This window comes from Gopherus evgoodei, chromosome 2 (genome assembly GCF_007399415.2).
Source record: "Gopherus evgoodei ecotype Sinaloan lineage chromosome 2, rGopEvg1_v1.p, whole genome shotgun sequence".
Taxonomy (NCBI): Eukaryota; Metazoa; Chordata; order Testudines; family Testudinidae; genus Gopherus; species Gopherus evgoodei.
Window position 1 is genome coordinate 112,294,520 of NC_044323.1, and position 13,442 is coordinate 112,307,961.

Genomic DNA, 13,442 nt, shown 5'->3' on the forward strand with positions numbered 1-13,442 from the left:
TCACATTGTCAGTGGGCCCTTCTTAGCCGATTCCAGACTGGACAAGGCCTCTAGGCAGTCAACCAGCACTGTTGAGATCTTTGGCACAATCCAAGCTGCAGCTGCGGTGCCGGTTAACGATACACACTGTTGAAGAGTGCCTGCTGGCCAAATTCAGCAGTGGGTTCTGAGAGTTCCACTATGCCATTGAGAATGCTATTGCTTGGTTCAGCAAATATGCAAACGTTAAAGAAATAAATGCCCTTCTTTTGTGGATGGGCTAGGGTTCAATCCCCAAATATCCACAGTGCAATAGTCATGGTGATCCTGAAATTAGGAACCCCATAGACTCTCTTTGAACCCTGACTGCATTCCAGGATTCCTCAGATATCCTGAACTTTATTAATTCAACAGGCTCATAGAGACTGGCAACACACCAGTAAAAACCTAGTGCTTGAAGATGCAGAACTAAATGTTGAAAGGGTATTTTTAAAGTCATATTTATAGTGCTTTGTTTGCAGGAACTATTAGAGACAACTATTAGGAAGTGTGAAAGTCAAGTCCCAAAAGTATTTTGGTTGTCTAAACACCATGATTGTTTTTACAATGTGCTGAAGACCATTCTCCGGTTATTAGAATACTTCATCTAGTATAAATGACACCTAGTGATGTGCTTTGACACATTTGCTTGTAACAGGGTTATTATTTGAATGTGCTCACAATACCCTTGCACTGCATACGGTACCCCTGTTTTAAGAAAAAAGCCACAGCTAAATTTCTCTCATATTTGATTTTGCCATGCTACATCATGTGGGTTTGAGCACTGAGCAATATCCTTTAGCCATGGTCTATACTGGGGGGGCAGGGGAAATCGATGTAAGTTAGGAACTTCAGCTACATGAATAGTTTAGCTGAAGTCGACATACTTAGATCGACTTACCATGGTGTCTTCACCACAGCAGGTTGACTGCTGCTGCTCCCTCATCGACTCTGCCTGTGCCTTTCACAGCGCTGGAGTACATGAGTCGATGGAAGAGCGCTCGGGGAGTCAATTTATCGCGTCTAGACTAGACGTGATAAAGCGATCCCTGCTGGATCAATTGCTGCCCGCCGACCCTTAGTTAAATTGTGTTCATCTCTGACTGAAGTTGAAATGCTTTTTTCAGTCAGCTTAGAAAAGTCCTTCCTTTTTACATCATAGTATCAATCTAAAGTACTTCCTTGAGCTCTAGTGGAAGCAGGTTTATTGACTGTTGCTATGAGGTTTTTGTAGTAAGGTTATTTGCTTTAGCAATGACTCTTTTTTTGTCATTCATTAGATTAATATGGACTTAAAGAGCATGATTTTCAAAAGGGGCACAAATGTATTTGTAAAACGTGCATACAGCTGTGTGCTTTTATTTGCACATATAATTACTCTGTTTCCCCAAACTGAGTATTTGTGCCTACAAATGAGTTATGCTTTTAATTGGCCAGTGGGATGTACAAATTCCCAATTTGTATGTGCAGTCATGTAATTGTATATTGAGGTCAGGGATTTGCATTTTTGTATCTCTCCCTTTGAAAATGGGTGTTCTTACTTATTTCTTCCAATACACCTTATATCATGGAACATCTTCTTAGGAAGATGTTCAAGATAGGAGGTTACTGGTTCTAGAGTATATTATGAAGCTTCTCTAAGAATTTATTTAGCTTCAGTTTTTAGTTCACTATAAAGTGTTTATAAATGTCTCTGACTAAGGCATCTTGGAGTCTTTTGGGGCACATGGAGATGTCTGATATTTGTCCTCAGCCAGTTATAGTAGGTATCTATTACCTAATGTACTTATCTAATGTAAATTTTGAACTGCTATCTGGACAATTTTACTCGGTACTCCATGCCAGAAGGGCTGGCTAATGCCGCTATTAATGCTCGATATGTTCTTGTCTTTTACTGACAAATTGCTTTTCACAGTAATTGCAAGTTTCTTTACAGTGAAAACAAGCAATAATGCTGTCTATTCCCCAGTGTAATGGGTTACGTGGCTTAATACAACATTGTAAAATTGTCATGAAAATTCAGCCTCCAAAACCTACTCACCTACTCCTTACCAAGATGACAGCTCTTCTTGATAAGTCTGGGGTGGGAAAATGTTTTACTCTCCCATTTAAAAAAAAAAAGAAGAAGCTTGTCCTGAGTGACTAAACAACTAGAATTTCGCATAACCCGTTTTATTGTCTCAAACTAGGTAAAGTAGTTTTGTGATCTTCCCCTTGAAAACGACTGGTCTTTGAACTGGGTGATTAACCAAGTCATCTGTGTATGCATTAATTTCTGGTTCCTGTGTCTTGGTGCTATGATCCATAATATGAAAGAGTATTATGATATTTCTATTTTGGCTAAATTGGAGAATTGGAAATAAGAATCCACAGCTGATACTCTGAATTCAAAAGGTCTGACTCAAAGTCACATGAGATATGGGTGGTGGTCTTACATCCTGGTAAGGGGTTAAAGTTGTCAGAAAAATTCCTTACTCCCTTAAATATTCCTGCTAGTATCCAAGTCAGTGGTGGTGAACCTGCGGCTCATCGGAGTAATCTGCTGGCGGGCTGCCAGACAGTTTGTTTACATTTGCACTGTCGCCCGCAGCTCCCAGTGATTGCAGTTCATCATTCCCGGCCAATGGGAGCTGCAGGTGGCTGTGCAAATGGAAATAAACTGTCTGGTGGCCTGCCAATGGCTTACCCTGATGGTCTATGTGAGGCCCGTGGGCTGCAGGTTGCTCACCACTGATCTAAATGAGCTAAAATAAATTGTGTTGGTTAATCCAAAATCTTGTAAAATCCCACGAGATTTAGGACTGTTATATTACACTTTGACTAGCTGTCTATTTATTGCTGAAGAAGAAACTGCAGTCCAGTCTCAAATCTCTTTGCACCTCTCCTTCCAGTCTTTGTTGATTTCTCTAATTTTTTGTTGTTTTGTTTCTCTATTGAATCAAGCTAATGAGTAGACTGTACTTACTTCATCTGTTGCAGTGATCATTTTTGAGCTCTGCTTGTTTGTTTTTGGCTAATTTACATTTGTTTTTTGAAAAGTTTAAATATGGCCTTTAATTAGGGCCTGGCTGTTTGTCATTTCCATCAGCATCTGCAAACTCTGTTAAAGCTACCACTATAGAAAGAATAAGCTGTTTCTGTCATCTTCACACTTCTTTGAATGTAAGCAGTTGAAACTGCTGAGCATTCATTTTTCCTAAAATTTTCATTAAAAATAAAAAGATTCAACAAATTCCAATAGTTAAACAGGCAAGTTTGTAGAGATGAAATTGGGTGTAACTCCCGAGCTGTTTCTACCTGTCCCTTCCATATATTACAACAAGCACCACTATCAGTCTATTCGATGCTGGGACTTCTAATGTCTTCAAGATTATTAGGCCTAAAGTTAGCATGAACATAACTTAACTTTGGTTACATTCAATTCCCATTCCAACGCTTTACAAGTTACATGGATCAAATTCTGTGCTCTTTCATATTCTGTGCAGATTCGCTGAAGTCAAGAGGATTGTATGGGCCCATGGGCAAGTATTTCTAAAGTTTAAATATTTGTTCTAAAATCACCTTCAATTAAAAATACATTATATTTATGATCATTTTAACCTTTCAAACATATATATACACACATACACACAAACTCATACCACAGTCTTGGTAAATACAAATTAGTGGAAATAATTTCCCACTTTCTACCAAAAGGTGGCACATGTGGCACTAGTAATTTCTACATTTGCTAGAGTGCATATAAGAGCAGGTATGGACTGCATGTACCATGACGACAGTAAAATGTTTTTTTCTATTTATTTTAATGATTTAATCATTGTGAATTGGCTGTGATCCTATCCCATCCTCCAGGTCAGTGTCCACAGGCTCTGAGTTAATGTCCACTCTCACCCCTTCGTGGAGTCTGGCTTTTTTGTTAACACAAAAACAAGAATACAGCATAAACCTCAGCTTAACCGCACTTACCAAGTTTGGCAGTTCCTAATATTTCCCTCTGAGACTTATTCTGTGCTATTGCCTTAGTTCACTGTAGGCCCTAAAAGAGGCTGGCTCCTACCCCCATTCTATCCTGGTTGGAGATTTTTGTATCTGTTTGCCAGCATGACTTGGGAATATTAATGCAAAGTTTTAGCACCTGCATCCCAGATGATCCAGAAGAAGATCTGTGTTACAAATCATACTTATTTAATACACAAATGCAATAGTTTCAGCTTGTGCTTTGATTTCCAGGTCTTGAAAAGCTACAGATGTGTAAAAGAGATGGATATGGTAGAAAAGGCGCTGGTACTGTAGAACAGTTTTAATAAACCACAATCCAAATACTCCTCATTTTATATCCAAACTCCTATATTTTTGAAAATTCACAATTCTGAGCTGAAGCATAATACAGTGTACCAGCAAGGAATTCTGGGTAGAGTGTGCCTAAGCTACTGGAGAGACCTGGGAGAGTTCAGTACTGGCCGTGGGCCTAAGGCAGCTGGGCCACGAGGCCCCACATCCCACAAGAAATCTGTGCCTTTTAAGTGTGCTTGAGAAGCCAGACTTAGAGAGAATGTCTGGGTGTTGCTCAGATGTAGGAAGCCTGGAAGCAGCTGGGATCTAAAGGTTAGGTCTAGTACAGCAGCCGGGTGACTGTCCCACAAGGGTGAAGAGCTGTAACAACCTGTTCTGTGATTGAACAGAGGAGGCCAGTCTTAGGTGTTGTCAATCTGGCACACATTACTGAAAATTAAAACAAACCAAACAAAACCAGATCCTGCTGCCCCACCAGATATTCCAGTCAGAATTCTGAGATTTCAGTCAGAAAGACTGGATATTTCAAGATTTGACCTCCCATCCACAGAAGAAAGATATTTGATTCTCTCTCTCTCTCTCTCTCTGTGCTCCCGGAGGAGGACAAGTTACATAGGAGTTTGGTAAAGACATGCTCTATGTGTGATATACCCTAGTTTTAATAGTGTTTAAATTAGCTCTCACTTTGTCCGTATTTCCCTGCTTTCAACGGCCTTGCTCTTGTTCTCATAGTCACTTGTCACATGTACTCATTTCACTGATGTTTGTTCTCTCACCTCTGAGAGGAAAACAAGAACATGCTGTATTTTGATAGTGGAGCCCTGTGATGGGCAAATAAGCCCCACACTGACAATGAGAGGATTAAAGAGAGCCTGTGGACCCAGTTAGCCCCACTCTGCTACACCTGCAGCAAATGCTAGGCATGGAGAGGGGAGTTAAAAGGAGACCTATCCTAGTTCGAGGCTGACCAGGAAGGAGAGCAGAGCTCTGCTTCTCTTGATGGGCGAGAAGCCTGTCTGCAGCCCGGAGACTGACTAGCTTGCCAGCCAGATAAGCCCTTACTAGAAGGGATGACAAGACCCTGGAGGATCAGCAGAAGCATGGATTGTTTAGAAACAAGCCCTGAACAGAAGGGTAAGGTCCCATCAAAGGTTCATTGGAGGACTGTGTTTTGAGTTGCAGGATTCCTGATTCCCTCTGGACCTTAACACCCCAGAAGGGATAGGACTGAAGCATGCCTTGGCCAGAGGGCTAAAGCACTGCTGCCTCAGACCTCCCAGAGACCGCAAGATACTGGCAGAGACCCACAGCTGGGTGAGCGATGTCCTGACAGGCCATAAGGAAGTGCCAGAGCAGCCTCGTCACAAGCCCCAAAACTTCTCTGTTTTCAAATTACCTAAAATCTGCAACCTACAGCTAAGTGTGTGGAGAAGAAATGATTCTTCCACATAAAAATATCAACTAAGTTTACATTTTATTTAATTGTTACCATCCAGAAAATAGTTGCCTCGGAAACATGGGACTTGGTTTCCCTGTGAGATGTTGGAAGGAGTGAATGACCTCCACAAATCCCCACATGTGGATCATGTCATGTCATCTAGGCACCTGCAGGGAGCTAACAGCATTTTAAGAAGTTTGAATTCCATCCATAATCTCAGTGCGTATAATCCATGCCTTCTGTGACAGCCTATAGGTTTGTACTTTTCATTCACCCCACGTGAGCTTCCTTTCAGTGTGGAGCTGGGATTTTTACCATGATGCGTTACCAAATGCATTAGCCCAAATGGCTGTGCTCTGTACCCATCTGCTTTAAGGCGGAGGAAACTGGGTAATTGTAAACCTATAGTATGAAAGGAATTTCACACTCAAAGAACTCCATGCATATTCATATGTTCACTTTCACCCATAAAAATGCAAGCAGATCTCTACGGTTCTGTGTTTTTAAGACTACACAGCAAAAGATATATGACTAAGAAAATAAACACTACTACAGGGCAGAAGAATAAGCAACATTTTGACTTGATGCAATAGAAAACGAAAGGGACATTTCCATGTGTAGTAATAGTTTAGCTCACTCTGTGTCTGACTTAGTGATAAACTGGTAGTTTTGCCTGAATATGGACTGTAAGTTCAGGTACACTACCGTGCACACACAATTTAAGTGATGTCAATGAAATATTTTAAACGACTGTAGGACAAAAATGAAATATTAAACAACATGGCCAACCAAGTGTATGATCCAATTAGGATGCGATTACAAGATATATACAGAGGGCCAGTTCCTCATCAGGTATAAGCTGATCCTCATCATAGCTTCATTGACTTCAGTGGATCTATGCCAGCTGAGGATCTGTCCCAGGTGACAGCACCTGCTGTCATAGGTGCTGGAACTAGAAGTGCTACCACACTTCCTGGCTTGAAGTGGTTTCCATCAGATGCAGGATTCACAGTTTGGTTCAGTGGTTCTCAGCACCCCTCTATACAAATTGCTCCTGCACCCCTGCTGTTGTCACCAACACAACTAAACAAACAGGGATGGACCCAAGTCACAAAGTTTGGAATTGAACTTACCCATAGTTTGTGGGTGTTGCTTTTGGTTTAGACCCATATCTTTGGTAAATAAGCTTTTTAATTCAACGCTTAATTGACAGGTGTGCTGAAGTCCACAATAAATATTGTGGAGAAAGGTTTGCAAACAATAATTTCCAAACAGCTCTTTAGAACAAGAGTGACCTTTGTAAATGTTAGATGAAACAAAAAAGTTGATTGATGGTGTGTAGTGCTTTGTCCATTCCTGAGAAAAACCAAGGAACCTTCTGAAAGTCAATTTATGAACTATAGTCTTGGCAATAAGATCAATTGGGGTGAAAAAAGGTTGGCATAAGGAATAAACAAACTAAGGAATAAATCCTATACCATGTCACCAGAAGAAGGAAAGCCCTGCAACACCATATTATCTTTTTTACAAAATCTAATTTATAGTGGATCAGTTGCTCAAGTTTCTAAACATCCTGTATATAAGTGACTAAAAAAAAAAAATAATTCAGAGGAATACACTGAAATGCTGTATCATGTACGTCAGAATAAGAAATACACATGTAAGCTCAAAAGGGGATCACATTAATTTAGCCAGCAAAGAGTCCTGTGGCACCTTACAGATTAACAGATGTATTGGACCATGAGCTTTCATGGGTGAATACCCACTTCGTCGGATGCATGAGGTGGAAATTTCCAGGGGCAGGTATACATATGCAAGCAAGAAGCAGGCTAGAGATAACGAGATTAGTTCAATCAGGGAGGATGAGGCCCTCTTCTAGCAGCTGAGGTGTGAAAACCAAGGGAGGAGAAACTGTTTTGTAGTTGGCTAGCCATTTACAGTCTTTGTTTAATCCTGAGCTGATGGTGTCAAATTTGCAGATGAACTGAAGCTCAGCAGTTTCTCTTTGAAGTCTGGTCCTGAAGTTTTTTTGCAGCAGAATTGCTACCTTTAAATCTGCTATTGTGTGTCCACGAAAGTTCATGCTCCAATATGTCTGTTAGTCTATAAGTTGCCACAGGACTCTTTGCTGCTTTTACAGATCCAGACTAACACGGCTACCCTCTGATAATTAATTTAACCACAATCACTTTACATTATTAGAGTGGGAAGGAGGTCTGAGAAACCTGTATGTCTGTCTCAGTCTGCATGTGCCTTGCCAAACTAATCCTGCAGGTTCTGGCCGCAGAGCTCCAAGCCCTGAAGGTTCATGTTCTGTTCCCTCTGCTCTCTGTGACTATTGGCCTCTTTTTCCCTTCCTCAATGGTCCATTCACTTTGGAAATATTCAGGGGTGGGGTGAGGCTGAAATCATCCTGTTCCTCATCTTCTGGAACTGGGTGGCCACCTCTTTTAGTATTACTCCAAGGGCCATAATGCTTCTTGCCATTTCAGTAGGCAAGGATGCCCGCCCCTCAGTTTACAAAGATATTGTGGGGTGCAGAAAGAGCTCTGTCCCTCCTTCTATGCTGCAGAGGCAGGAGCATTGAACAGCGTACTCCAGTTGCAGCTGCTCTGGAACATCTCCTACCCTTCCACATTGAACTAATGTTGTCCCAAAATATATTGTGAAATTGCTAAGAAACCTCCTCTATTTCTGCAGTTGAAGATCATGGATTCAGTATTGTAGCTAGAAAAATCCTGGGGGTCTCTAGCAGTGGCGTAAGGGTTTCTCAGTTGTCTCAGCTCCAGAGCCAGTAGCAAGTGGCTGCAACAGGAGCAAGCTATTTGCTGCTAGCACTGTGACAAGAAGGAGTTGAGCAATTAGCTAAGCAATGCCTAGAAAGTGACAGTGGAGCTATCAAGTGACCCCCAGAGATACTAAAAAGAGCCACTCATCCCCAGACAAGCAGAATTGAGGGAAGAGCATGTCAGGCTTCCCTACTCTCCCATGACAAGTGTCCACTTCTGAACCCCATTCTAGCAGCTGCAGTCTCCCACAGCTCCCCACCCTTGCAGGTACCTGGATCAATCCCCTCCCACAAACTTGTCCTCATCACCATGACTACAGTCTTTCCATCCACCACTGTAGTTCTCAAGTCAGGAGGTAGCATGTCGAACCCCAACACCAAAATATCACTTCCAGTGAAGGATATATTGAGAGCACTCCAAGAACAGTAAGCAATACTCATAATAAATCCAATTCTGGGCTACATTTAACTGTATAAAAACTAAGGATTTGGTATAAACTGAGCTCAGGAAAAGAAATGTGCAGGCTTTCAGAACTTCTCCAGGTCTCCACAGTGAACATCTGCTCCTTAGGTTTCCTTAAGTAAAGTACTGACTTTTTGAGAACTAGTCTTTTACTGTGGATTTTTTAAAGGCTAGATTGCGACAGGCCTTAGCGTGGGTTGCTCTGACTGGGGAATGAATGCACAAAGAACCTTCCCACCAGTTTTCACAACCATGCTCTGGCCTATCACAGTTGCAGGTCAAGGGAGGACCAGGACTGCTCTCTGAAGTGAGGGGAAGTGGGCTGCAGCATGGTGCAGTTCATCACATTCCTCCTGCACCCCAAGATCTTAGTGAAATTTTCTTCATTTTGTGAAAGAGGAAGGAGAAAATATACTCCCTATCTAAATGTAACACAGGATGGGGATCAATTTGTGGCATGGAACATACCGTCTTTGAAGCAAAAGACATGTCCACACAATATGATGACATGACAGGATCTAGCTGTTCAATAAAAAGTTTAGTGATATCCCATAGATGAAATAGTTTTTAATAAAAAAATACATGCCAGAAAATGCTGCGCCCTCTATTGCTTTTTCTAATATAATCAATAAAGATGACATGACAAAGTGACAAGCAGAAGAGCTACATGGTATTTGACCTATTTGTGATGTAATGATTATTTTGGAAAATGCAGTTCAGGATCATAGTGTAATACTTCAGATTATCCACTGGTAATCTGGGGTGAAATCCTGTCCCCACTGAAGTCAATGGGAGGTTAGTTATTGACTTCAGTTGGGCCTGGACTTCATCCCTGGTTTTTAAGCAAAAAACTTAAATGTGCTTCAGAGTCTATTATTCCAAAGAAGGAAGTTAATGAAAAACATGTATTAGGCTGCCTGTCTTGTTATATGACAAAGTGTGGTACTTTGAACCAACCAAAAGTTGAAGTATAGTCACAGATATAGGAGTGGTTGTTGATTGATCTCTGAACTCAGCTGGGGCAGGGGTAGGGAGGGGGGAGAAATGGGATGTGCAGATCACTCCCAAAGGCAGGTCTAGCTACACATACACACATATTTAGCCCTGGTATAATAGTAACAGTGAAGTTATCAGAGTAACTATGTATCTTCATTTTCAAAATACCTTTAAAAGGCAGTTCTACTCTGAAAAGTAACTGTAAAAATAACATAGTGAAAGCCCAAAGAGGTTGGTCAAATTGGAGCAGCCCAGTAAAATGAGAGTAAATATCTCCATGATAGAAGAATTTCATTCCAATGCTTCAGCCATGATATTTGACAGTGTGCACATTAATGACCTGATTTTCAGAAGCACTAAGCTGACTTCAAGGGGTGCGCACTAAGCTGACTTCAAGGGGTGCACAGCAAACAAAGAAAGTATGGTCTGATTTTCAGAAGTGGATTATTAGACAGTGTGCAACGTAAGACATATTCATTCTGGTTTTCAGATAGTTCTTGAAGACATTTAAACATCCCTAGTTGCAAACTGGAATTATTTACCATAGGTGTGGCTTCTGTGAAATCCATCAAAAGGTCACCTGGCTCCAAAGCAAATGTACTTCCAACATCCGTGGGGCTCTAAAGGCAGAAAAAAACCCCCACAAGTTGGGTAAATATTTAATATTTGTAATTATAGTTTCAAATATATTTAATTAAAGAATAAATTAGCCAAGTAGATTATAAATTACACATACAGTTTTAAATGTGTTTTGATAGGTGAATCTGGAGAGATGGACAACAACATTATATATCTTTGAAACCCAAGTAAATATTTATTGAGTACATCCAAAGCCCATTGAAATTGATGGAAGAACTCGCACTGACTGCAATGGGCTTTGGATCAGGTACTAAATGTCCTAATTTTCTAGCTGCTGCCAGTATACATAGTATAGTATAAGTATATTGCTACGACAATTTCATATTAAAAACTACTCCCAACTGTAAAATTATAGTTAATACTGTCATCTCTTAAGAACATTTAACCATAGCCACTTTCTGTCTTCATATCTATCATTTCTAATCATTTCTCACTCTATTTACATGACCCCATCTTTGCATCTTACCTTTGCACCAGGTGATATCTGGGTTTGTCCTTCTGACATTTGTGGTGTACACATCTTCTGTGACACGGGAGATGCTGATGAAACAGATGTTGATGCTGCTGCAGCCGCTGCCAGTGCTGGAGGAAGGTCATCTTCATCACTGTGGTTGTTAAAAGTGCATGAAGCTCCATTCATTACAAGATATAACAGAATTTTGTTTTAACTTGCTTTGGAGGTGCGAGAGGCAGGGGGAAGGAGAGGGAGAGGGAACGGAAAATCTGGACACCAGCTACAATGCTTCTGAATGTTCACCAAGCCAGGCATAATTTAATATTTACAGCTAAGTCTGCAAATAAATTAGATTTTCTTTAAACTTTAATGATTTCTCAATAAAAAATACTGACTAAACATCAACAACAAATGCAAAAACTTAAGTGGCCTGCAGTTTCAAATCTAACTTGATATTACGTACAAATAATTAACATAATGACTGAAAATGTATTTGATTAAAAATATACACTGGTGACTATTTCATATTACTTTTTCATTTTATAGTTTTCATTTTTGTATTCAGCTAGTCTATAGGCTTTGCTGTATTGGTAAGAAAACCCTCAAATAGATATACAGGATCAACTTCAGCCCCGGTATAACAGTAACAGTGAAGTTACCAGAGACCAGAGTGGATTTGGCATGCAGTATGTATGTATCTCCATTTTCAAAATACCTTTAAAGGGCAGTTCTACTCTGAAAAGTAACTGTAAAAATAAAGCCCATGTTTATTGAGAACTATTGACTCCATATCAAATTTGCTCCATTTACAGAGAAGCCATTTCTTTTAAAAACCAGGCAGTCAAGTTGGGTTATTTTCTTCTCACACATGTCACCAGTAAAAGAAATGCTGCAGACCATATTGTTCCCTCGATTACCATTGCAAAAGCCCACTGATCACAAGTCATTGACTTCAGTGTGGTTTGGGTCAAGTTTTTAAGTCCTCAATTATTCATGCACAGTTGGGCCATAATTTTGCCTCCAGGACCTTTACTACTGGTGGTGATGTGTGAAGAAAACAAAACAAAACCACCACCACCACCACAAAAAAAAAAAAAAAATTGGCTGTCACAATCCAATGCAAGTTTGCTTCTTTTTATTTGTAAAGTGAGCAAATAACCTGGCACTTACTGTATTACAATGCACATGGAACCCTGCAATGCCAGTTTGTCCAGGCACTTTTCAGAGAAGGTCTGTACTTCGGTTTTGCTTTAATCCAGGACTGTGCACCTATTGTTGCTGTCCATATAAACACTACTAACACAAGTTACATGACACACAGCCCAACACTATCAACAAAATTGCTATGTGGTTTGGTTAATACCAAGGCTTTTATAAAATGACTAGACTTTGCCAACTAATATTGTCTCTTCCACAGTTCATTCTTTTCCATGGATGAACAATAATTCATCACCACAGCAGAAGAGCATGTATGACACACCGTTTTCATGTTTAAAACAAAATATTAAACCTGCTGAGTTTATTAAATAGGTATTTTATTGATGCAACAAGCCAGATCTGGGCTCCTGACCTAGTTAATCTCTACTTTTATAAACATGCAGCTGACATTTTCTCAGTCCTTACTCCTCACACTCAGCAGGGATAGTCTGGCTCTCTCCCCAGCCTTGCTGGGTAAATCTGTTCCTTCATACTCCTGTTTTATGTGGAAGTGGAAATTCTTTTAGAATCTGCCAATTCAGAAAGGCTTCTTAGGTCAAGTCCAACTAAACTGGGGAATGAATTTGTAATCCTGTCTTATATGCACTGTGCTATTGTGTTCTAGCTACAGGTTTGAGCACAAGACTTTTTACCACTCTACTTCGTTCACAGCACTCCTCCTTTCCCTTTTTGTACCCGCAATCCAGACACCAGATGCTAAATCCCGTTCCCACTGAACTCAATGGCAAAGATCACATTGACTTCAACCAGAACAGAATTTGGCCCCTGAAGAAATAAAGGTAAGGGCTAGTTTGTCAAATACTGGTGCCTTAATTTTGCCTTCAGTATTTGAACACGAAGCCATTGTATATGCAAAACCTACACATGCAAGTACCTAAAGAAGGTTGTGCAGTGGGAATGTGTTGGCTCCAGAACCCAGAGGTCAATGGATCAGAACAATTGTCTGCTAGTTTGCTTTTCATATGCAGTCAGAGTAGATGATCAGAGTGGTCTCTTCAGACCTTATTATCTAATATTCACGTTGTACTTGCAATTATTTATTTTGAATGGGCTACAAATGCAGATTTTAGTTTTGCTGGTGTGAAAATGTGAAGCTTTGAGACTCTATAATTATACATGTTATACAAACATTTGT

At 40.3% G+C, this 13,442-nt stretch overlaps 1 protein-coding gene across 2 annotated transcripts in view; it reads right to left on the reverse strand.

Annotated features, from left to right (window-relative positions):
• EPB41L4B (erythrocyte membrane protein band 4.1 like 4B) overlaps positions 1-13,442 on the reverse strand; it is a 287,983-nt gene that overhangs the window by 26,256 nt on the left and 248,285 nt on the right. For both annotated transcript variants that reach the window (XM_030551497.1, XM_030551496.1), the window contains exons 21-22: positions 11,102-11,240; positions 10,539-10,616 (exon numbers count right to left, since the gene is read on the reverse strand). In XM_030551497.1, the coding sequence (XP_030407357.1) occupies positions 10,539-10,616; positions 11,102-11,240 (217 nt within the window). The remainder of the gene's footprint in view (positions 1-10,538; positions 10,617-11,101; positions 11,241-13,442) is intronic.